This window comes from Alligator mississippiensis, chromosome 1 (assembly GCF_030867095.1).
Source record: "Alligator mississippiensis isolate rAllMis1 chromosome 1, rAllMis1, whole genome shotgun sequence".
NCBI classification, from domain to species: Eukaryota; Metazoa; Chordata; order Crocodylia; family Alligatoridae; genus Alligator; species Alligator mississippiensis.
Window position 1 is genome coordinate 177289597 of NC_081824.1, and position 21793 is coordinate 177311389.

The 21793-nt window shown below is 44.3% G+C and overlaps 1 protein-coding gene across 4 annotated transcripts in view; it reads left to right on the forward strand.

Moving 5' to 3' along the window:
• The window catches only part of LOC102569186 (NACHT, LRR and PYD domains-containing protein 3), a 30566-nt gene extending 12721 nt beyond the window's left edge, over positions 1–17845 (forward strand). Inside the window, exons 2-12 of one of the 4 annotated variants that reach the window (XM_014598178.2) lie at positions 1877–2413; positions 3036–3107; positions 3790–5476; positions 6278–6430; positions 7255–7428; positions 7650–7808; positions 10911–11021; positions 12063–12233; positions 13861–14028; positions 14530–14700; positions 16822–17845. In XM_014598178.2, coding sequence (XP_014453664.1) covers positions 2137–2413; positions 3036–3107; positions 3790–5476; positions 6278–6430; positions 7255–7428; positions 7650–7808; positions 10911–11021; positions 12063–12233; positions 13861–14028; positions 14530–14700; positions 16822–17005 — 3327 coding nt within the window. In that variant the 5' untranslated portion in view covers positions 1877–2136 and the 3' untranslated portion in view covers positions 17006–17845. Of the gene's footprint in view, positions 1–1876; positions 2414–3035; positions 3108–3789; positions 5477–6277; positions 6431–7254; positions 7429–7649; positions 7809–10910; positions 11022–12062; positions 12234–13860; positions 14029–14529; positions 15026–16821 lie in introns of those variants that run through there. The other 3 variants (XM_019483086.2, XM_019483085.2, XM_019483087.2) reach the window with 3 other exon arrangements.
• Positions 17846–21793: the final 3948 nt, after the last annotated feature.

Consider the following 21793-nt stretch of genomic DNA (forward strand, 5'->3'; position numbering starts at 1 on the left):
AGAGCAGTCTTTGTTGGGCTGGACTTCTGCCCCCTCACCTCATAGGCTGGAGCACAGCAAATCTAATAGCCTCCTGGTTGGGTCATGATTTTGCTCCCTTTCTTTTGTGGTGTTCCTAGGCTTCCTGTTTCTTTGCATTGCATGTTGAATAACGCATGGTTGAGCCTCAAAGCTGTTCAGATTTTCCATGTATTATGTTTTCTGGCTTTCTGCTCCGCAGTCCAAGAGAACAACTAATTGGGAGCAGTACAAGGTTTCATAGGAACAGCAGACAGGCTACTGGACCTGCCAGTTAGTTGTTACACACTTCAAAGTGTTCAGGTTTCCCATTGTCTTTTATTTACTCCTTTAGAGACCTGTCTCATGGGTGACTGATCTGTTTGTTCCTTAGAAGGACTGAGTGAAGCTTCGGTCCCTGATTCGATTCAGTGGAGATTCGGCCCAACTCGGTGGCCGAATCTCTGAACCTGAAATGAATCAGAGGACCCTTTAATCTCCCTGAATCGAATCAGAATCCTCCAAATTTATTTGGAGAGATTTGGAAAGATTTGGTGATTTGGACATAGACATAGCTATAAATATTTTTTCTACATACCTCTAGGTAGCAGGCAGGTCGTGAATACTGCGATGCTGGGGGCATGGAGCATCCCACAGGAGTGTGGGGGGCTCCCTAGTGCACTCGGCAGCAGACCCAGAAGTGGACCAGCAGCACTTCTGGTCCACTTCTGGGTCCACCAGGGAGCGTGCAGAGGGGTGCCCCTGCACCGCCACCCCCCACCTCGGCTTGGCAACTGGTGCCTTCTGGGTCTGGGGGGGCACCTCAGGTCTCCCCATGGCCGACTGCCAAGCTGGAGGGGTGTGGGGGGCCCCCAGCATGCTCCCCAGCAGACCCGGAAGTGGACCAGAAGTATGCCCAGTCCACTTCCAGGTTTGCTGCTGAGCACGTGGAGGGCCCCCCCGCACTCCTGTGGGACACTCCATCCGCCCCAGCATTGCAGCGTTCAATAGCAGCACTGATACTGATGTAGAAAAAATATTTAAAGCTGTACCTATGTCTGAATCACTGATTCTCTGACTTAGCATCAAATCTTCAGATTCGGATTCTGCCAAATCAAATCAGGGACACTGATCTGAATCAACAAATTGAATTACTGTCCCTGATTCAGGCTAAATCCAAATCTGTATTGAATAGAGCCCACTTCGCACACCCCTAGCCCATAGGTGATACTTTAGATACTTGCTACTGCATTGACGACTCTGTAGATAAATCACCCCTAGGGAAATATATCGTATGTAAGAAGCAACCTCTCTGGAGGGTCTCATTGCATGCAGCTCAGAATCGCTTTGATGGGTTTGCAGAATTGGGTAAAAAATAATTAGACACAAACACTGTGATTCTTTGTACCTTTTACTGAGACACACATAAGCAGCAGGAATTTGTGGATGCCATAGTTCACTTATGAAATTAATTGAAAAGCTGAAAAGGGTTTCCATCGGGGATGGGGGTGGGAAGAGCAGAGAAGTTGCACAAGCCAGGATACTACAGTGCAAACAAATAGTGTGGTGGACATACCTCCACTCTGTGGACATGGTCCCCCTGCCTCATTTCTTCCATAGTCCTTAATTACCCTCTTCTCTAGCTGAGATTCCCCCACCAGCCAGTTCACTTAAATGACCTCTATGTGGCTGACTGGAATCAATATTCAGTTTTAAATAGAGGTATTACTTGTGTAGCAGGCAGGAAGGCAAGCAGAGTAACAGATTATTTACCAAACAGGGTATGTATCCCAGCGCAGTCTGTTCTTGCTTTCAAATACCCTTTTTGATGAAAGCATTTTATGTTTCTGAGTTACTCACATTTGAATACTTCTCCTAGCACTGAAGAGCCAGACCTCCAGCTTAATGTAAACTGTTATAGCTCCAGTGAAGTCAACAGAGCTGTGAAGCTATAATTCATCCAAGGAACTCCCCAAATGGTCAGTTCATCTGTGCCGGTCCATGCGTGCTTGCTTTGAACGTGACCCATCAGGATGTTTCTAAACTTCCTCAGTTTCTAGGACGGCATTCTACAGGTTGTTTTTTGGTTTTTGTTTAATCCTTTATATTCTTGAAGGCTACTGACTTGCATTAGGTGCAATGGGGAAAACAAAGCACGACCTCCTGCTGCATGTCTTGGAGGAGCTGTTAGAGGAAGAGATAAAGAAATTTAAATTTAAACTCAATTATATGGACTTGAGGGAAGGTTATAAAAACATCCCCAAGGGACATCTGGAGAAAGCTGATGTAGTACAGTTGGTCATTCTGCTGATTGAATACTACCAAGAGGAGTATGCTGTGGAGGTGGCGATCAATGTGCTGGATGATATCAATAATAAGATGCTTGCTGACTGGTTAAGAAAAGCATCAGCTGAAGGTGGGTGTTGATAATATCTATCTCCAGTATTATTTCCTATGAAGAGAGAGAGAGCAATAGCCTGGGCTAGATTCTGTGTCATAGTGCAGCTGCTTCACACTGCACTGTGCTGGTGCAAAGTAGCCTTAAAACCATGGGAGATCACTCTAGTACAAGTCAACCCTTTCCATGACACAGAGTGTTGCCTTCTCCCATATAAGCACACAGCAGTGTGGGTATTAAAGCAAAAACAAACAAATCCCCAAGAAACAAAACCGTAAATAAAATAAAATGATATAATTCCATTGGGCTCATGATTTTCTTCTTGGAGAGAGGACGAGAGAGAGAATGCAGCATACATGATGGATTTAAGTCACCTAAGTCAATGCTCACTGTTCACGGTGATGAAGGGTGGCATTTGAACCCACTTACTGTATAGAGTAGCTCCCTTTTGGCTGCCAATAAATAGGGGTGTTTAGGGCTTCTGAGCATACAAGCAATTCCTGAAGCCCACCTTGAACCTGTCCTGCTGAATTGTACTGAGCATACTTTAAACACAGCTGAAGATCTGAGCCTGAGCTCTGCATGTCTCTCTAGAGACACCCTAGACATGATATATATCTTGTCCTGTCATATCAAACAGACATCCTCCAGGAACCAAGACACAAAGCAGTGTGGAACACCAGAGTCATGTCTGCAAAGGTCCCAAATGTTGGTAAGTCACTGCCCTGTTGTCATATGTATTTTTTCATATTTAAAACTGTATGGGCACGTCTATACATGCCCGGGACTGTGCATTGGGTACTGCTCAGTCATTTAGTACTTGCTTTAGCTAAAGCAAGTACCAAATGACTGTGCAGTACCCACTGATACTGCACGGCCCTGGTGACACAGTTATTTTTAGACGCTACGTTCCTGTAACTCGTCACTACGGTGACATAGCGTCTCAGGTAGATGTGCCCTATGTGAGTGAGAACTGGTATTTTTAAAAACATATTTTTGTTTTAATGAGTAACAGCAAACTGACATAAAATACGGAGCAAGTTCCTTCACAATAAAGTAGATGGAAAGTCCTGCATCCACTAAAATGTTCAGGGCATAATTCTGCCTAGAGTGAAACTTTACCTTTTAGTGAAGAGGTTCAGTGGGAACAATTAACACTCCTCTAAGAGGGTCTAGTGGATTTAGATGTGGTAGATATTTCCACAGTATACTTTGTCTAGGTAGAAACCAGAATCTAATTTGGGAAGACCTCTGAATAGTGTGGGAACTTGGAGTCACATCCAAGCTAGCTCTTAAAATGTTTTCTAAAATACTGGTTGCCCAAGTTGAATTGGCACATTTAAGGATTCTTAAAATAGATTAGAAAGTTGATGAACTTTTGTTGTCTCTTCCAGACCACAGGGGAAACTATATAGCTTCCATTAAGGAACAATTTAGAAAACTAAAGGATTATAACTCTAAACCAGGAGAGTGGGTGTCTTTGGAAGACCGCTACACAAAGCTCTTTATAGTAAAAAAATACCATCAGACACAAGATAAAGAACACGAGCTGCTGTCCAGAGGCAAGAGACACACTGAGATCATGAAGAAGCCAAGAAATGATGAGGACTCCCACATTACCGTGGAACACCTTTTTGACACATTAGCAGATGGCACAAGTACCAAAAAAGTGATCTTGCAAGGAGTTGCAGGGATTGGCAAGACCTCCACAGTTTGCAAAATTATGTATGACTGGGCATGTGGAAAACTTTACCAAGGGAAATTTGATTATATTTTTCATTGGAGCTGTAGGGAGCTAAATCAAAGAACAGAAACACTGAGCCTTGCTGAATTAATTTTACAAAACTGGAAATATCCAAAACCAGAGATAAAGGAAATTTTATCTTGCCCAGATAAAGTCCTGTTCATTATTGATGGCTTTGATGAACTCAGGTCTCCCAAAGATAATGAAAATAAAAGTTTATCCTGTGATCTGGACACACCTCACTCAACAGCGGCAGCTGTGGTAGAAAGCCTCCTCAGCTGGAGAAGCCTTTCAGAAGTATGTCTGCTTGTCACAACAAGACCCTCAGCTTTAGAAATGCTGGAGACCCATCTGAAAGCTGACCGCTGGGCAGAGATTATGGGCTTCTTGGAAGAAGAGAGAGAGGAATACTTCAAAAAATTCTTCAGAGATGAAGAAAAAGCAGCCCTTGCTTACAGTTACATCCAAGACAATGATGTGGTGTTCACTATGTGTTTTGTTCCCCTTATTTGCTGGATTGTCTGTACAAGCTTGTGCCTCCATCTGAGTTCTATTGAAGACCTTGTTCAGAAGGTGAGCACCACCACCCAAGTATTTACTCATTTTGTGACTGTACTATTGCAATCCCATGGTCGCCCACAGACAAATACACATCTTTTCCATAACCTTGGATTGCTGGCCTACAGTGGTATGAAAGACCAAGAAGTGCTGTTTGAGGAAAGCACGTTGAAGAAGTATAACTTGGAAATGTCCAAAGATACATCAACTTTTCTTACACAACTGCTAAAAGGAGACATTATTGTGGAAACTGTCTATAGTTTTGTACATTTGACCATACAGGAGCTGTTTGCTGCCTTGTTCACCTTCTCAAACAAGGAGGCAGCTTTTGAGCTCTTGAAAGAAGCCTTCATAGAAAAGAAAAGCCATTTGAGCTTAACCATTCGCTTTCTCTTTGGACTGAACAATGACAGTTCATTAAAGCCTCTGAAAAAGTACTACACAGTCACTGGTACAGGCATCCCAATGGGGGAGCTGCTGAAGTGGACTAAGAAATCATTTCTTTTTTGCCAAGGACAGGATGGTCAGAGTCATTTCCTTCTGGAACTGTTGCACTGTTTGTTTGAGATACAGGATGAGGAGTTTGTCCGAAATGCCTTGGAAGATGTCAAGGAAATGGTCTTCCTGGGGAACAACCTAGGGCAAGATGACCAGCAAGTGATTCTTTACAGCCTGCAGCATGCTAAAGAGTTGCATAGACTCACATTGGTTCAATGTGAGCTGAAAGAGAAATATGTGATAAAACTGCTTCCTTTGTTGGGGAAATGCAAACAGATCTAGTAAGTACAAGCAAGGTGATTGACAAGAAGGTGACTCACCTTGGTGTGAAGTGAGGATTATTTCTGCTAGCAGAGTTAGCTGTGGTAAAAGAGATCAAAATTAGCCCACATAGTGTTGGAAAGGGAAAACCCAGAGCAAAATTTGCTCTGAAAAGTCATCATAACTTGGGATCACATGTGAATTATAAAAGAAACCTCATGGCTTGGGGTGAGTTTTTCTTGAGAAACAGTAAGCATGGAAATCTTCAGTGGCATGTTTAGAGTCAATTTAAAACCATTATCCAGTTATCCCTCTCCTCTTCCTCTGTCCCTGTTCCTATCCTTCATTCTGACCTAATCCAACCTTCTGCAGTTTCTCTGTAACTCTACCCTTCTCGGTCCTGAAGCCCCAACAGACACCACAATTCCCATACCTTAACTTTGCTAACTTTTTGGGGGTTTTGTTTTGTGGATTTTCCAAATGTGCTGTCCTTCCCCTCCCAACCTGTTCCCTCACCAGCCCCCTACTACTCCCCCACCTTTTCTGCTCCTATCATAGCAATTCCGTCTCCTTGAGGAAAATCCAATGATCAGTTAATAAACTACCTTCTGTAGCATGCCCCTTTCTGATATTTCCTGTGTTTGATATGTATTGTACACAAGATATAAATTCCACGGGAGTTTATTGCAATCAAACCTGTGATGATATCCATTTCTTTAACTTAAAACAGAGCTTAAAAGCTCCTTTAGGTTAGCTGAGGATCAACTCCTGTACCTTCCTCTATCGACAGTAATCCTTCAAATCTGATTTTCTCCCTGTAGTTTGTCTGCCTCTGGACTCTCCTTGTCCACTGTGAACACGGTGTGTGCTCATGTTTTACAAAGTCTTAGAATGACCAGGCTGCACTTGGTGTATGAAGAAGATGACAGGATGAACTGTACAGTGGAAGCAAGCCGTGAGAGAGACCCATGCATGTAAACGCAGTTATATTTTTTCTCACACAGTCCAAAGGATAAATGTAAAGGGAAACTGTTAGCTCCAAACATTACAGTGTTTGCTAGACAAGATACATCACTTCAGGTGCTGACTATAGAATGCTTAGTTATTGAGGAAGCAGCCAGAGAGGTCTGTTTTGTGGGGGTTTTGATGGCCAATGGGAAGAGTATTGAAAGAGGCCAACAACTATATACTGTCCAGTTCAGCAATTTACTTTACCTTATTAAGGCCATTGCTTAGTCATGTGGAATGAATTCTCACTACATTGCAAAAGGCCGGTGTTTCACTGGTTCTCCCAAAAATTCCCTGTAAGCCCTATGTTAAAAGTTCACGTAAAACTCAGTTGTAGCCTAGACACTCATCACAGGGGTTAATGTGACCTCAATATTTTCCTGAGTTCTTATCAGAGGTGCTGAATATGTGGAGGCCTGAGGGCCCTGGCCCCCCTTGGGAAGACGGCTGTCACCTGAAATGCATAAAACTTTCCACATGTCCATCACCTTAGCCTCCCCCACCACCCCCCCCCTGCAAAAATAAAAAGTTGGTGCCTATGATTCTAATCCATCTGGGAGGATGGGCAGGTCCTTTCACATCACCTTTGGTTTCTCTTCACAGTGTGATGCACCAGTTCCTCACATGTCTCAAATCTTTGAATTGAATGAGTATTAGCACAAGCATTAAAACCAGCAAGCCATTACATTTCAAATTGCCCAGATGGAGATTTATAGTTTTTGCCATTTCTCATTTTATTTTCCTACTCTATCAAAAGCCACAAACCAAAATAATCTCATTATGTTTTCAGAATAACTTTTGATTACCTCCCTGAAGAAACTGTCACTGCAATTTGTGACCAGATTATTCCAGCTCATCCTGGCATAGTTAGACTTGATGTGAATGGGATTCAGGGAAGGCAGGGATTCCTCACTGCCCTGAAGTATAGTCTTCTGGAGTCAGAGTGCAAACTGGAAACACTGGGGTGAGTAGTCTTCTGTCATTTCAAATCTCAGACAGGATCACCAGTTGTTGTGTGACCAGCCACCATCTTCTTAAAAAAACCCCCAGCAGATTCTTCTTGAAAACAGACTTGGTCCACTTCCATCTATTTCCATTTCATGGTTCAGGGGCACAAGCCCATGGTCTCATGAGAACTAGGGGAGTCTTGCCATGTGTTCTGATGCAACTTTACTTTCTCCTAAGCTTCAACATTGAGAACCCCAAACACGAGGCTTTCCGGAACATCTGTGAGCATCTTGCCACTCACCATAGCCCAGGAAAATTTGCCTTATTTAGAAGAGGTTCTGAGGATGATATACATTTTGGATATGAGGCAAAGGATGAGGAAAAGAGTGACGACAGGTATGCTTTAAGCAATTCTTCTTTGACCTATTGAAATAATATGTAATACGAGGGAGAACATGGGGACATCGTGGGCTAAATCAACCCCTGAGAAAGCAAGTACAGTTCCATTAAGTCAGTGATTCTCAACCAGGGTGCAGAGAGAGCTCCAGGACTGTTTCTTCCCTGCTCTAGGTGATCTGCATAGGGAGCCAGGCTCTAGTTCAGCCAGAGACAGCAGCAGAAGTGACAGTAGACAGGTCCCCTCATCTCCTAGTCTCCCTGGGTGTTCCCCACCAGTCTGGGAGCAGGTACAGGGAAGGGGAAACCATTTACCATTACTGGTGTCCCTGACTGAGCCCAGCTTCCTATGCTGGTTGGGGTGAGGCAGAAGCAACTCTGGAGCACCTCCTGCCCCTGGGCCAGATAAGGACAGCAGCAGCAGTGGTGAGCAGAGATGGGGGCCTATAAGAGGGGAGGGAAGACTTGCTGAGCATGGAGGGGAAGGGAAAGGATGCCAAGAGCAGGGGCAGGTGTGGATTTTTACCCGGTTAGGGGACTTGAAAGAAGCTTCTAGCTCCTGCTTCCATGATCTACTGGCCCTGGTTGCAGGGAGGCTGGGAAGACTGAGTGTAGCCACCTGTAAAGCATTGGTTGCTGCTTCTGCACTGCTCTTTACAAATCTGGATCTACCTGTGGCAGAGCAAATGCAAGTTGAACCTGACCTTGCAGGTGAGGGTTCTAACCACCATGTCCCTAATGAAACAGCCTTGTTTTGACCAGAAATTCCATTATAGATCTTATACACACTTCCCAGTGAAACTTTCTATGAATCTGCCACGTTATTATGAACCCAAAGTTTCAGGTTTGATGAACCAGTATTTCCCAGCAAAAAAACACCATTTCAGTGAAAAATAAAACTAAATCTGCAGATCTCTACCTACACCTCCACTAATATTTTCAGGGAGCCTGTAGAGACTAATGGATCAACTCCTGGGCAGGGACCTGGGACACCTGGGTTCTATATCCAGTTTTGTTGCAGCCCTGCTGACAAGTCGTTTAACCTTTCTATGCCTTAAATTCCAGAATCTATAGAACAAGACTGATAGCAGCTTCCTTAAAAAAGTACTTTGAGAACTAAAGATGAGAAGTCACATGAAGAGCCAGGCACCATTATTGACCATGTACACCCTTTTATATCATAAAGAGACAATGGTACCCTAATTTTTCATTACAAGGCTGCTTTTGGTCTAGCTGTCAAATCTACAAACATAAACTAAGACCTTCAAAACTTGTACATGTGGTCTGGCTCCAAAGTACAGTTTGTTCTGCTGAATGTGAAGTAACGTGAAAGAGGAATTCGGTAGTTAGGAGGCATTAAAAACTGGGACATTCACAAGAGTTCAGGAACTTTTCTAATGTTTTCCCTCCCAAGTATCCTTTAAACTAAAGAAAGTGGGGAGTACGGGGTACCTGGTTTATGCAACTACACAACAACAGGAAAATCAGTTTTGAAACATTTTTCAATGTTTTTTTGTTTTGTTACCAACAGTTTGAAAAATTTCGTCTAGCCCTGTTTGTTTCCTGGTTTCCATCCAGTCCAAATCTGGCAAAACAGAATCCAAGTGTGGTTGCTTAGGCCCTAATTATAAAGTTAGTTACATTTGCAATAGTAATATCAGAATGGTATATTGGATTTGATAGGCTTAAAACAAAAATCATAGTGGCCTGAGGAAACCCAAAGTCAGATTTAGTAATCGTTACAGCAGAAATGTCAGACCATGGAGTTGATGAGTGTAGTGTGGTGCTTCAGAGGCTTTAATGGATCTCAGGGGTTAAGCACAGGTAGTCAAAAAGCCCAAGGCTGAATTGATTCAGTCTTTGCAAGTTAGTCTAAGCTGCAGAGATTGAACCAATAAGTAAATGAACAGGCATTCACTTTTGATTCAGGAAATGCAGCCACATGCCTGCAGTGGCTCAGGCCAGAAGCTGGGGGGGGGGAGCTAGAGCACGCCTGCCAGCTACTGCCAGAGAGAAGGGAAGAGAGAAGTCCTCCATGGCTTTCCGCCCCACTTCCTGCTCAAGCAGAGGGGGATGGCCAGGCACCAGCCCAGAGCTAGCTGGAGGGTCTGCCTGGAGTGGGGTGGTGCACCTGCCCAGCTGAAGGGGATAGAGGGGGGAAAGGTAGTGGCACTGAATTCATAAAAGCTTGAACAAGAATAGTTCTTTCTCTAAAGTGAGCATTAAACATAGCTCTGATATGTGTTTGCTTCCTCTTCCTGCTGCCCCTGAGGTCTCTGAGATTTGCAGTCCAGAATAACAGCAGCAAGACTCTGCAGGGTTGCTCATCACTTCTTCCTACTTCCTGGTGCCTCTGGGATTTATAATGAGCCAGTGAGCCAACCACTGAGGCCAGTGAGCCAGCCCTTACTGCTCCAGCTTGGGAGCAGAGGGGCTGGGCCAGCCCTGCTCTCTGGAGCAGACAGCCCAGCCCAGCCCAGGGCTGCAAAGCATGCTGAGATGCTCGAGGACTCTGATTTAACTTGAACCAAGAAGGGGTCTAAGACAGAAGTTTCATAAGCCGGTTTGACCTAATTCAGTTAAGTCTAATACATTCAACCAGGTTTATCTTAAACCAGTTTCAGCCATTTTGAAACTGGTTTACGTGCGCTGAACTTCTGCTCTGTTTCAGGTTTAAACCAGTTTCTAATCGCTTAAATCGGTTTATGTGTAGCTTCTGTCCCTAGCCAGGAAGCTCACCAGAGTGCTGATGAAAATTCTGGAAAATGATCATGTGCAAGAGATGGGAGGGAATGTAGAGTAACTTAAACATGATTTTGCAATGGGACAAGGTAGTGGAAAGAAGACAGTGCAATTTGGGTGTTGTCTATTTAGAGGCAATATTTTCTGTGATGTTTCAGACACTGTCTTTATTTTGATTTGCTAACCACATCAACATAGGGCTATTTCTCTTAAATAACAGAACTTCTTTGGAGCCTTTCATCTAATCATCTTGGAGTGGTTTGATTCATATGTAAATTACTGTAAAAGATATATATAGAAGCACCACTTCTAGCACTTTCTTCTCATAGTAGTAATTTTTTAAAATTTCATTTTATCCAGACTTCAAAAGAAAAAGAAGAGCAAAGGAAGAAAGGGAAGGAGTGGGACACAGCCCCAGTGTTTTCCGTTGACATGGTTTTTAAAGAAAAAGAAAAATAGAGAAGATGGCATGTAAATATTCTTTTTCCTTGTTCATGTTTATTTCTAGAACTATTTTCATTAGTCCAGTGTAATAAGATAAAAGGCACTGAGTTTATTTATTCATAAAGAGGCAAAGAGAATAAAGCAGTGAAGTGTATTGTAAAGAATAAATTACATTAACTGGAGAAGTGCTTGAATCAAAACTCTGGATCCACAACTGTGAAAATTTCAGGGAATTTCAGTCCCAGTTCCTAGTTCAATACCTCCATCTCTGTATTAAATCCAGGATTTGAACTGTGAAAAAAGTCTGGATCCAAATTTTGTAATTCAGGCCCATCTCTGAAATAATGAAAGAAAAGAAAGGGGAAATGTGTATGTCGTTATTTCGCTAGGCCAAATTATCAATAGCTTGTGCTAGTGTTCACAGTGCGGTAGGTACATTCAAGACACAGAAGAGAGGATGATCCCAGTTCTGAGGGGCTGACGGACTAGGGGCATCCAAACAAACAGGTATGGGAGTAGTCTGTTTATATTTACAGGATTCACTAAGAGCAATATGGCCTGTTTGCACACTAAGAGGGACTTAAAAGGTGAAGAAGATGAGGGCCTTGCTAATGAGTTTAGGAAGACTGAGCTGAATAGGGAGGTGAATGTGTGAGACTGAGTGGACAAAGGGAGGCATTTCAGCCTAGGAGAAACAAATGTGCATGAAGTCTTAGAAGAGAATTGTGACTCGTCTTGGGACTTCCACACACGCTCTGTTTCTGCCTCTGCACTGCATTAATATTGGTTGCTCAGTTTGAGATATTGGAACACCTACAATTTCAGTTGACATGAATGGAGGTGGTGGGTACCCAGCTGCTCTGAAAACTAGGTGTGGAATCCCCTTCCAGTTTGACACGCAGAATGAATGCCCTCTTGTGAAAATGTTGGTTCTAAATCCTTTGTGCTTCTGTTGTTTCCCTGGCTAGTACACATTTGTGTAACACTCTTTAAAAACCTCAGGTGTAAAGCACCAGTCTCTCTCTTTCTGGTCATTGTTTTGCAATTAAAATCTGCTTTTCCTTATAGCGCAATCCTCTCCTGTCTCCCTAAAGAGTACATTGTGGACACCGTGCTGTGGGTCACCTCTAAATTCACACCAGTGACCCTAGTCATGGATGACAATTCCATTGATGACGAGCTGATGGAAACAATATGTGAGAAACTGAACAATGCTGAGTATAAACTTCAGTTATTGAGGTAAAGGGGATCTATTGAGGCTTCTTCAAAATATTAAATATAGTAACACAGGAATGGCCTGAGCAGTCCTCCGTTTAGTTCAGTGTCCTGCCTCTAGCAGTGGCTAGTATCAAGATCAGAAGGCTATGCAGATATCCATTGACTGAGTATTTAGCCCCCAGTCTCAATTTCATTAGGATCAAATGCAGCAGATGCTCACTAGTAGGACTTAATGAATTTTTCATAATGAGAACTCCAGTGGCTTTGCTTGTGGGGAAGTGAGGGGGTTAGAAAAGATATGTCCATGTGAGTACCACATATTTGATAGATCAGCCAACCCTTTCCATTGTGAAGGTCAGTTGGACAGATCCATAAAAGGACATAGACATTTTTGTACCTTATTTGCAGGTTCCTAACTTAGAGGTGCCTGCCCCTTCCCCCTGCCCCCACCCCCAAGTGAAATCCAAAGCATTAATAATCCATATACAGCTCCTGGCAAGAGAAGGACTTGAGAAGAAGGTCTTAAGGCAAGAAGGACTTAAGTCATGTGAAAAGGATGAGTCAAAAAAACCTCCCCACTGAGCAAGGAGCTGCCTAAAGCTAGCCAGCAACAGCATAACTAGGGGTAGGTGAGCACAGCCCCAGCCCCAGGTGAAAACTCAGAGAGGATGCTGGAATGGCAGTCCCCAAGGAAGCCTATGCTTTGGCAGCAGCTGCTTAGTACTAGCTGGGACACCATGCTGCTTTAGCATCTGGGGGCTTTGTATCCTTGGGACAGGTAAGACTGACATCCTTCTCCCCATCTGAGACCCATCTCACCACCTCTGCCCCTCTGGCAGAGTTTTGCCCAGGGTGCAAACCATGTTAGCCATACCTCTGCTAGGCAGTAGAAAACACCAAGCAAAAAGCAATGTTGAACTCCCAGCCCTCTCAAGAGCTTAGGGATCTGAGTCAGGGATGCAGAAGAAGCACCTGCAACTTCTGGGGTCCAGATCCCAGAGCCCCCTCCTGAGGGTAGCACCTACAATCCTCTTAGAACAAACTAAGCAGCAACAGCAATGGTGCTTCCTCACATTTTATGTATAATGTCTTAGTGGTTGCAGCACTCTCCAAGGAGGTGGGAGCTATGGGTTTGAGTCCCTCAGGCTGAGGAGATCTATAATCTATGCCTCCCCAACCCTGGGTGAGTGCACTAACCATGGGGCTATTGTATAAAAAGTCACAGGTGCACCCAACTTCCTCCTCCCTTAAAGTGGCTGAGGCTTCTATGGTTTGTGCAGAAAATATTGTGCATGATGCATGCTGTAGGTAGCCTACTCCATCAGGCCCCTCAAGAGGTTTAGATGCTGTACTACCTAGTTTCTGCATCCAGCTGGGGCTTCAGCTGAAGCCATTCAGGCTGGGGTAGATCTGGACATGTTCACAAGGGAGAACTGTAGGTGTTCAGGGAACTTTCATGTCAGAAATGAAGTCACCTTGGCAGCAGCTAAGGAGGGGCTGTTTAATGGTGAACTTTGACTTGGGCATCTAAAGTCCTCCTAAGTCCTGTTGTAGGTGCCAAAGACCTTTTTTAGGTATGTCTCTCTGCCTCTAGCTGACTTTCAATCCACTTGTTTAACCTTTTTTCCTGGTATCTTTCTTTTTAAAGCCTTAACTCTAACATCCTAGCCCAGGAAAGCATGACTAGCATCTGCTCTCTCTTCCACTGCAACACAGCAGTCTCCCTGAGTCTGCGGTACAATCCTTTGGGAGATGAAGGAGTCAAAATACTGGCTGCATGCCTGAAGAGCAAAGGGTGCACCCTAAAAAACCTGAGGTACAGTAGGAGAGATATGCTGGAGTGTAATTGTTGACATGACAAATGAAGCATTGTCCTTCACACTGGCTGGATTATCTGCTGGCTGTACAGTATAATGGCCAGCATTATACTTTACAGGCAAGAGTACAGCAAGTGCTCAGGCACATGCTTACCTTTAAAACTATAAAGAGATCCATTGACCATGCTTAGTAATACACTTAAGCATGCACCTTGGTACATGGTGAGGGCCATAGCTTAAGAAATTGAGGGTTGGATTCACCAGTCTGATAAGGCAGTGAAGTATCTGGATATGTCTAGTGGAGAATTCACTGTGTACCAAGGAACTCTGATGTGGAGGCCACTCTTCTTACACCAACATGTGAAGCGTAGGGGTCAGGCACAGGTAGGTTGGGGAGATAAGTGGGCGCAAATGGCAGAGTTGAGCTTGGCTAACCCAGTCTTTTGAGTCCTAAATAGAACAACTGCATCAGTTCAGCTTTTCTTTCATGATTATTCCAGTTTGTCATCCACGGACCTCACAGAAGACTGTGTCCCTGCCATCGCCTCTCTGTTCTCCAAGAAGAATACCCTGATACAACTTGACCTGAGCTTTAATAACCTTAGCAACAGTGGAGTGAAAACCTTGTGCTCTGCCCTGAAAAATAAGGAAAGTCATCTTGAGGAACTAAAGTATGTCCAGGCTCCATTATATTTTTTTTCTTTTCATGACGCCGTAAGTAAAGCAGCATGGGTTCTATGCAAAGCTATGGTATGCTCTGTTGTTCTTTGTTTTCATAATCCCCTAAATGAAGAAAATGCTAGGGGTGCACCAAGAGAGATGTTTTGGGCCGATACTGATGGACAATTTTTAAGGAGCCATATCAGCTAATACCGATCTGAGTGCCAATATGCAGCCAGGCAGTGTGGAGACCAGCGTTGGACTGGTAAATCTGGTGTGGGGGAAGAGGGAAGGGGAGGGAAGAGGCATGGGGTGGCAGTTCGAGGACCCTGCAATGAGGGAGGGAGTGAGGCAGGGTCAGGCACTATTCAGCCAGGGCAGGGCAGGCGTGGGACAGAGCCTCATGCGGCTTGTCCAGGGTCGCGAGGGGTAGGGGGCAGGGGGAACAGCTCCCACTGCTGTGCGCACCTTGGGAGGGCATGAAGGGGGGCCCTCTTATCTGTGCAGGGTGGGTCAGGATGCCACTGTGGGCTTGGGCCTGGGCTATGCCAGGCTCTTCCTGGTGCAGGCCGGGCTGGGCTGCCCTGTGATCAGGGTGTCCAGCGGCGGTGCTGGGAACAGGCCTATGGGGGGAGCTGAAGCCACCCCAAAATTCACCATAGCCCTCCCATAGTCCCCTCCCAGCGCTGCTGCTGCGTGTCACGAGTGCAGCACAGCCCGGCCCAGCCTTCCACCAGGAAGAGCCCAGCGCAGCCCCCGGGCCTAGCCCACCCTCCCCACCCCGTGTGCAGATCCGGGGGCACATGCACCCCATACTCTCCCAGTGTGCGTGCAGCGACGGGAGCACCCCCCCCGATGAGCTGCTTGTGGCTCTGTCCTGGGCCCACCCCACCCCATCCCAGCTGAACAGTGCCTGCCACAGCCCCACTCCCTCCTTTACCCCAGGAGCCTCGATCTGCCCCCCCAACACACACACCCCTTCCCCCACTGTCCCAGCTGCCTACGGAGGGTTCGGGATTGAGAGTGTGGTTGTGGGTAGAAAGGTAAGAAAGGTTTATTGACTTAACAAAAACACGACCACACGTAATATAATAAGACAGACAATGACAGACGATAATAATTCGCGTCAGCAACTTATCAGCAGTCCCCTCTGATGCCTGATGTATGACAAGTGTCTCTTCTGCAAAGCTCAGTGAAGTCAGGCATCCCCAATCAGCACTGTCCAAGGAGTACCAGGAAGGACCCTGGTATTCAGTCCTCGGGCTCCTCGAGATCCACTGGCCCACTGATCCAGGTCAGCAGCTAATTAGTCCCTTTCACAAAGCTGCATCTTCCTTCTAAATGATTTCCGGATATGCCAGCCAATTTATAACTTCTGAGCTATGCTGATAGCTTACAGCCATCCAGATTCTCCCATTATAATTATTCTTAGGACTGACCAGTAACAGTACAAGCCTTGCATTCTTTTGATAAGGTTAATTTTAACTACGTCACAGGGCTTAGTACTGCAAGGCTTTGTTAAATTTACTAGGCCTCATTACATACAAGGCCTCACTATATCTTTGACTTTAATTATGCTCTTAACAACATATAGCTTAATATCTGAACAAATACAGAAAAACACTTGGTCTAATCTTCATAGAGCCTTCAGCAAGTACTTTTATCACACAGACATAATTTTCAGCTGTCACACCCCATCCCTTCCCCCACACCAGGCTTATCAGCCAGATGTTGGTCTCCGAGCTGCCAGGCTGTACTCCTGGCCTCATGCATGCTGCAGCTGCACTCATACATGGGGCATTTATCAGCTACATTATTGACGGCATCAGGCAAAAAAGCCAATTTCTGATACTTTCAATTTTCCCTATGTCAGTGTCAATCCAATATGGGACCAATGAATCGGTACACCTCTAGAAAATGCCTAAGGACAAGAAATCATTAGACAGACCAGGCATGAGATTGCAAAGCATTTGGAGGAGAGAGAATCCATCTGTATAACAAGACTGAGATTATAGGTGGCATGTAGGAGATGTGAGGATATGTGCAAGAAGAGAGGGCCTCCTCTGGGTGGTCTCCAACAGTAATCCCATTTTCAAATGTTCTGTTTCAGAAACTTTTCTGTTTTCCTCTAGCCTTGAATACAATGGTATCACTGATGACTGTGAGCGGGAGTTCATCCAACTAATTAAAAACATCCCGTCCCTGAAATACCTGTGTTTGGATAATAATGAGTTCACGTCCACTTCTGCAAGCCGCATCTTTGGTGCATGGGACAAATACCATGACAATGAGGAAGAGGTGCAGGATGAAGAGTGACTGAGGAGCAGATAGTACACTCAATTCTCTCCTCTGCTGGGAAGAGTGGTGCAGAGCTAAGTAATTTTGTTATGTGAACATGCTGCTAGTGAATAAAACTCCTGGGATCTTTACAGTAAACTCCTTTTATACACAGCTAAGTACAACATGATAAGCAACAGTGTACCCATCCCCTCTGCTGCTCAGCTAAGGGGTTTCTTCCCTGACCTGGAAAGAGCATCTCTAGGGAAGAGATGATAACTCAGAACTGTAAAAGTCATTTTAAGGGTATTTAGGTGCCTAAATTGCATAGGTTTCAATGGAAATGAGATGCTTAAGACCCTTTACAAATCTTGCCCTTTGTTTGCATCATCTAGTCTCTGACTCTTGTAATGAGACTGACATGAGGTGTTAAGTGCAGGTGATGGCAGAGAGAATGAAAGCAGCAAGAAGTAACCCAGCTATGCAAGCCCAGAAACAGATACCCAAATTCTCAAAAATCACCTTTGTCAAGAATAAAGTCTCCAGATCCAGATCTTTCAGAGAGGCAATATGTGCAAAATACGGTCAAGTCAGAGCTGGAACAGACTTGTTGTTCATCATAGTAGAAGAAACTAAGGAAAATAACTCCTACTTCTAAAGAAATAGTTACTTATCTTTTCCTAATCTGAACTATGCACACCACCATGAATAGGGCCAAAATTCATGGATAACATATGAATGCTGCCTGGTGTCACCCTCTGTGTATGGTCTAAAATTGAACTGTGTCTGATAGGGGTGGTCTTTGTGTCATTTGCTTATATAATACTTAGCATCATCCTTCATAGTTGGACTGCTTCAATAAAAAAATGTATGAAGCCATGCAAGAATCTGTTCTTTAAGCTGTAACACATCATATGCATGTGTGATCCTTGTGATCTAGTATTTCTAACAGAGGGGATCAAAGAATGGGAAATCTGGCATTTGGAGACAGAAAGATAGTTAGATATCATGTCCTCCTCTGACCTAACAAAATATTCTCAACATAAATTATGTTAAGTTTAGTATCTAGAGAGTTAGTTTGTTTGGTTTTTGAGGGTGTGGGGGTTTCTAGGAAGGATGCTGTTGTCTTGTTGCAGTTTCATTCACTTAGAAAGCCATGAAGTTTTTCCAGAGCAGTTTATCCTTGAATGTAATGGTATGAGTTGATAACAGCTCCTGTGGCTGATACCTTGAGCATATGGGAACAAAGCTAAGAGGCCAGAACCCAGGACCAAGCAGCCAGGCCCTTTAAGAGAAACATGGTGCCACTAATCCCAGCCTACCACCCTACAATTGACTGCCCAGACTGGGCAAGGCTAAACTGAACCTTCATCAGAGCCTAGCCCTCTACCCACTCCCTGACTGATCAGGGTCAGGTGACCTTCTGTTTCCCCCATACAGTCTAAGCAGAACCAAGAAGTGTCTGGGTAACAGGGCTCAGTCTAGATTGCTTTGCTCTACCCTCCAGCTCGCTCTGTGCCTCCACTCTCTGCATGCTCTCCTGGCTTCTCAGCCCAGCTATCTCTCCAACTCTGCTCCCTGCCTGATCTCCCAGCTGTCTGACTCCGCTTGTTCCTAGACCCTGCTGTTCGATTGACCTCCTGGCTTCCTGACCTGCCTCGTCCCTGGTTTGCTCCTCTTAACCCTGGTTGGCACCTCGATTCCCCAAGTGGCCTCTGACCTGGCTGTCTGCAACCTGGTATAACACTTAGTTTGAACTGGTCAGTTAGACTACTCAAGGAGAAACACCCTCAAAATTGGTATTTGATATTTTTAGGTTATCCCAAGGATTTTGTACCCTGTGAATGTTTCATGTAGCATGGGAAGATTCCATTCTTATGAAACTAAACTGAGTCTTTAATACAGAAATTCTTTGTAGACCTGCTCCAGCTGCAGGTTAGCACTCCTAGCAACGTACACACAAGCTTGGACTCCTTGTTTGTCCTCCAGATTCTCTTTATTCTGCAATATGTGTTCCTCTCAGTTAGTTAAAGTTACTATAATGACAATTTCTGAATTTTTGGGTCAGAAGAGCACTGGTGATTGCTTAGTCTGACCTCCTGCATAACTTGGGCCAAAAAAATGCATTGACTAATTCCTCCCTCCAACATGCTGACCTTACAAAGAAACCAGCAAAAAGTATTTACAAGAGAAAAAAAAGTTTCTATGTTTTAGCCTGATTGAGATCCTCACTGCTCATACAGATTATTATTATTATAGTCTCTGTGGATCAATACTTTGTGGGACATTTGAGGCTTTATAAACTAGTATGTGGGATTAGGCCTAAAACATACTGGACATGTCTACATGTGCACTTTAATGCGTATTTGCCTATTTTAAAGCACCTTAATGCATCACTTAAAAACCATGCTCTTTATTGAATGTGAATTAAAGCAGGTTACTGCGCATTTTCTTAGTACCTCACAATGCAGGGTGCATTGAGGTTGCTCCGACACACTGTAATTATGTACAATTAATCGAATCTGTTGAAGTGTGGTAATTACTGCACACCAGCAGACTCCAGCAGCATGTATATCAGTCTCTCCCTGCTGAAAAATGGCATTTGACACTCTTTAATTAAAGTGTGCCCGCCACTGTTTTGCAGGGCAGGGACGCTTATACACGTGATGCTCCGGGCACTTTAATTAGAGTGGCCCTCAGAGCTGCTCTAATTAAAGTACTCTACCGCCTCCTAGAGCACATGTATAAATACCCAGAGGTACTAGATTTAATGCATATTAACTAAAGCCCATTAATGCACATGTAGACATGCCCACTAAGGCAGCTCATTTCTAATTCAGGTTGAATAATTAAAGGCCCTTCTAGACGTACTTCACAAGTTTCAATAACAAGCTAGTAATTTGGTGTGGCTTCATAGCAATTTTATAAACACCTCCTCTAATAGGGATCTAAATTAATCTTTCTACATCTCATTAGTTTAGCTATCAGAGAGCTTTTGCAATTGACTTTTCAGCCACCTTCATTTAATTTAAAATATAAATGCAAGATATTAATACATAATAGATGCAGTTTTAATTAGTAAATCACTACATCTCAGAGATATTATTCTATTATACAGCACCCAACTTCTGCTTCTAGGGCTCTTGGGACTGTTTGAATGGTGTTTGTTTGTTGTAAGGTTAGGAGCAATCTAATATAGCTTTAGGTTTATGTAAAAGAAAATCAAACCTTAGTTTGCCAAATTAGGAAGTTCTGCTTAGCAAATGAGTGATTTTATTTCTTTATAAAAACTATTTCTCCCTATTCTATCACTTAGTTTTATAACATGGCACAAGTACTACAATGCAAGAGAGATTTATCATTACTGTAATGATAATCATTAAGTTTTAATGAATAATCCTGAATCAGTGTAATGCATCATGTTTCTAGAGTGTCCTTCATCCCAACACACTTGACAAACAACATGCCAACATCCTGTTCTTACTCTGATTGCCATTCGCTTCATTTGTGTCCTTGTGACAAGAGGCTAGGATTGGGCAAGGTGTTGCATGGGAGGAGCGGCACAGTCTTTCAGGAATGCCAGTCAGTCAATCACAGAACCCAACCTAAAAGAACAGAGCTATTTCTCAGACTGATGTTGAAATCCAGATGTAATGGGGGTCCCTCCCCCTGTTACTTGGCAGGCAGGCAGCAGAGGTAAAGGACTGCAAAGCCATAGGCTGCAAAGCCCAGTCAGCAGAGTCAGCCTTCTAACTGCAGGCAGCAAAATCCTGGAGGGCTGGTGAAGTGATTAGCAACCCCTATGCCCAGCTAAGGAGGTCTGCTGACCAGAAATGGTGGAGCCAGTCTGGAGATATCCCCAGAGCTCCAGGGCTAGAGGGGCATTCTGACCCTGATTTCTGGAAAGGAAGGAGCTATGCAGAAAGGTCTCTGTGGAAGGAGCTAAGTGGTTTTTTGAGTTATGTCTGTTTGGGTCTGTAACAACCAGAGGCTTGGGAGTGACTGAACTGGGGTGGGGGCACATGGGGTGCCTGGGAAGCACTTGGCGTTTTGAGCCCTACAGAGGCCAGGGGCCCAGTGCTGAAGTCAAGATCAGGGTACACGGCCTGGTGAATGGAGTTAAGAGTAAAACCCCCGAAGTATGGGCATGGCTATGAGGAGGCTGGAAGCCACGATTAGCACTAGTGATGATGTAGAAAGAATTGATTAGTGGGCTAGTTAAAAGATCTGTGAAAGACTGCATATTTGGGAGGGTCAAGTAATGGAAAGAAGACACAAAGCCTCCCCAGAGACTCTGATAGCCGGCTGCCAGGGGCCCAGAGACTAAGAGTAAGAGGAGCAAGCAATCCCCATGAACTGAACTGAGGCAGAAAGAAGAAGAACCTAAGGAAGCCATGCTGGTAAGGGCAGTCTCCCAAAGTAACCAAAGATATGGCAGGTGAAGTAGCAGCCAGACGGAGGGGGAGGTGGGGGGGAAGGGTACCCTGACAAGCCAGAGTAGGAAGTAGGATCTGGGAAACAAACTGGTAGAGGAAACAGCGCTGGTACCCAGTTATATCAGATCTTGTAGGATCCCATTACTTTCAAATTATAAGTACTGTTGTTTGAAAGTATCCCTGAGGCAGAAGAACTAAGGACAGGAACAAAGCAATTCCCTAAGGAGAGACTGGGAATAATTTAGCTCAGGTTGAGATTTTGTCATCATTACAATTGTCAATAAAGACCAAATCTAGGAAGGGGGCAAGTATGATTGCTCTGTTAGGAGCAAGGTGACAGAGACTCTCGCTTAAATGGACCCTACATACATCCCCACTGAAATTTGGCTAC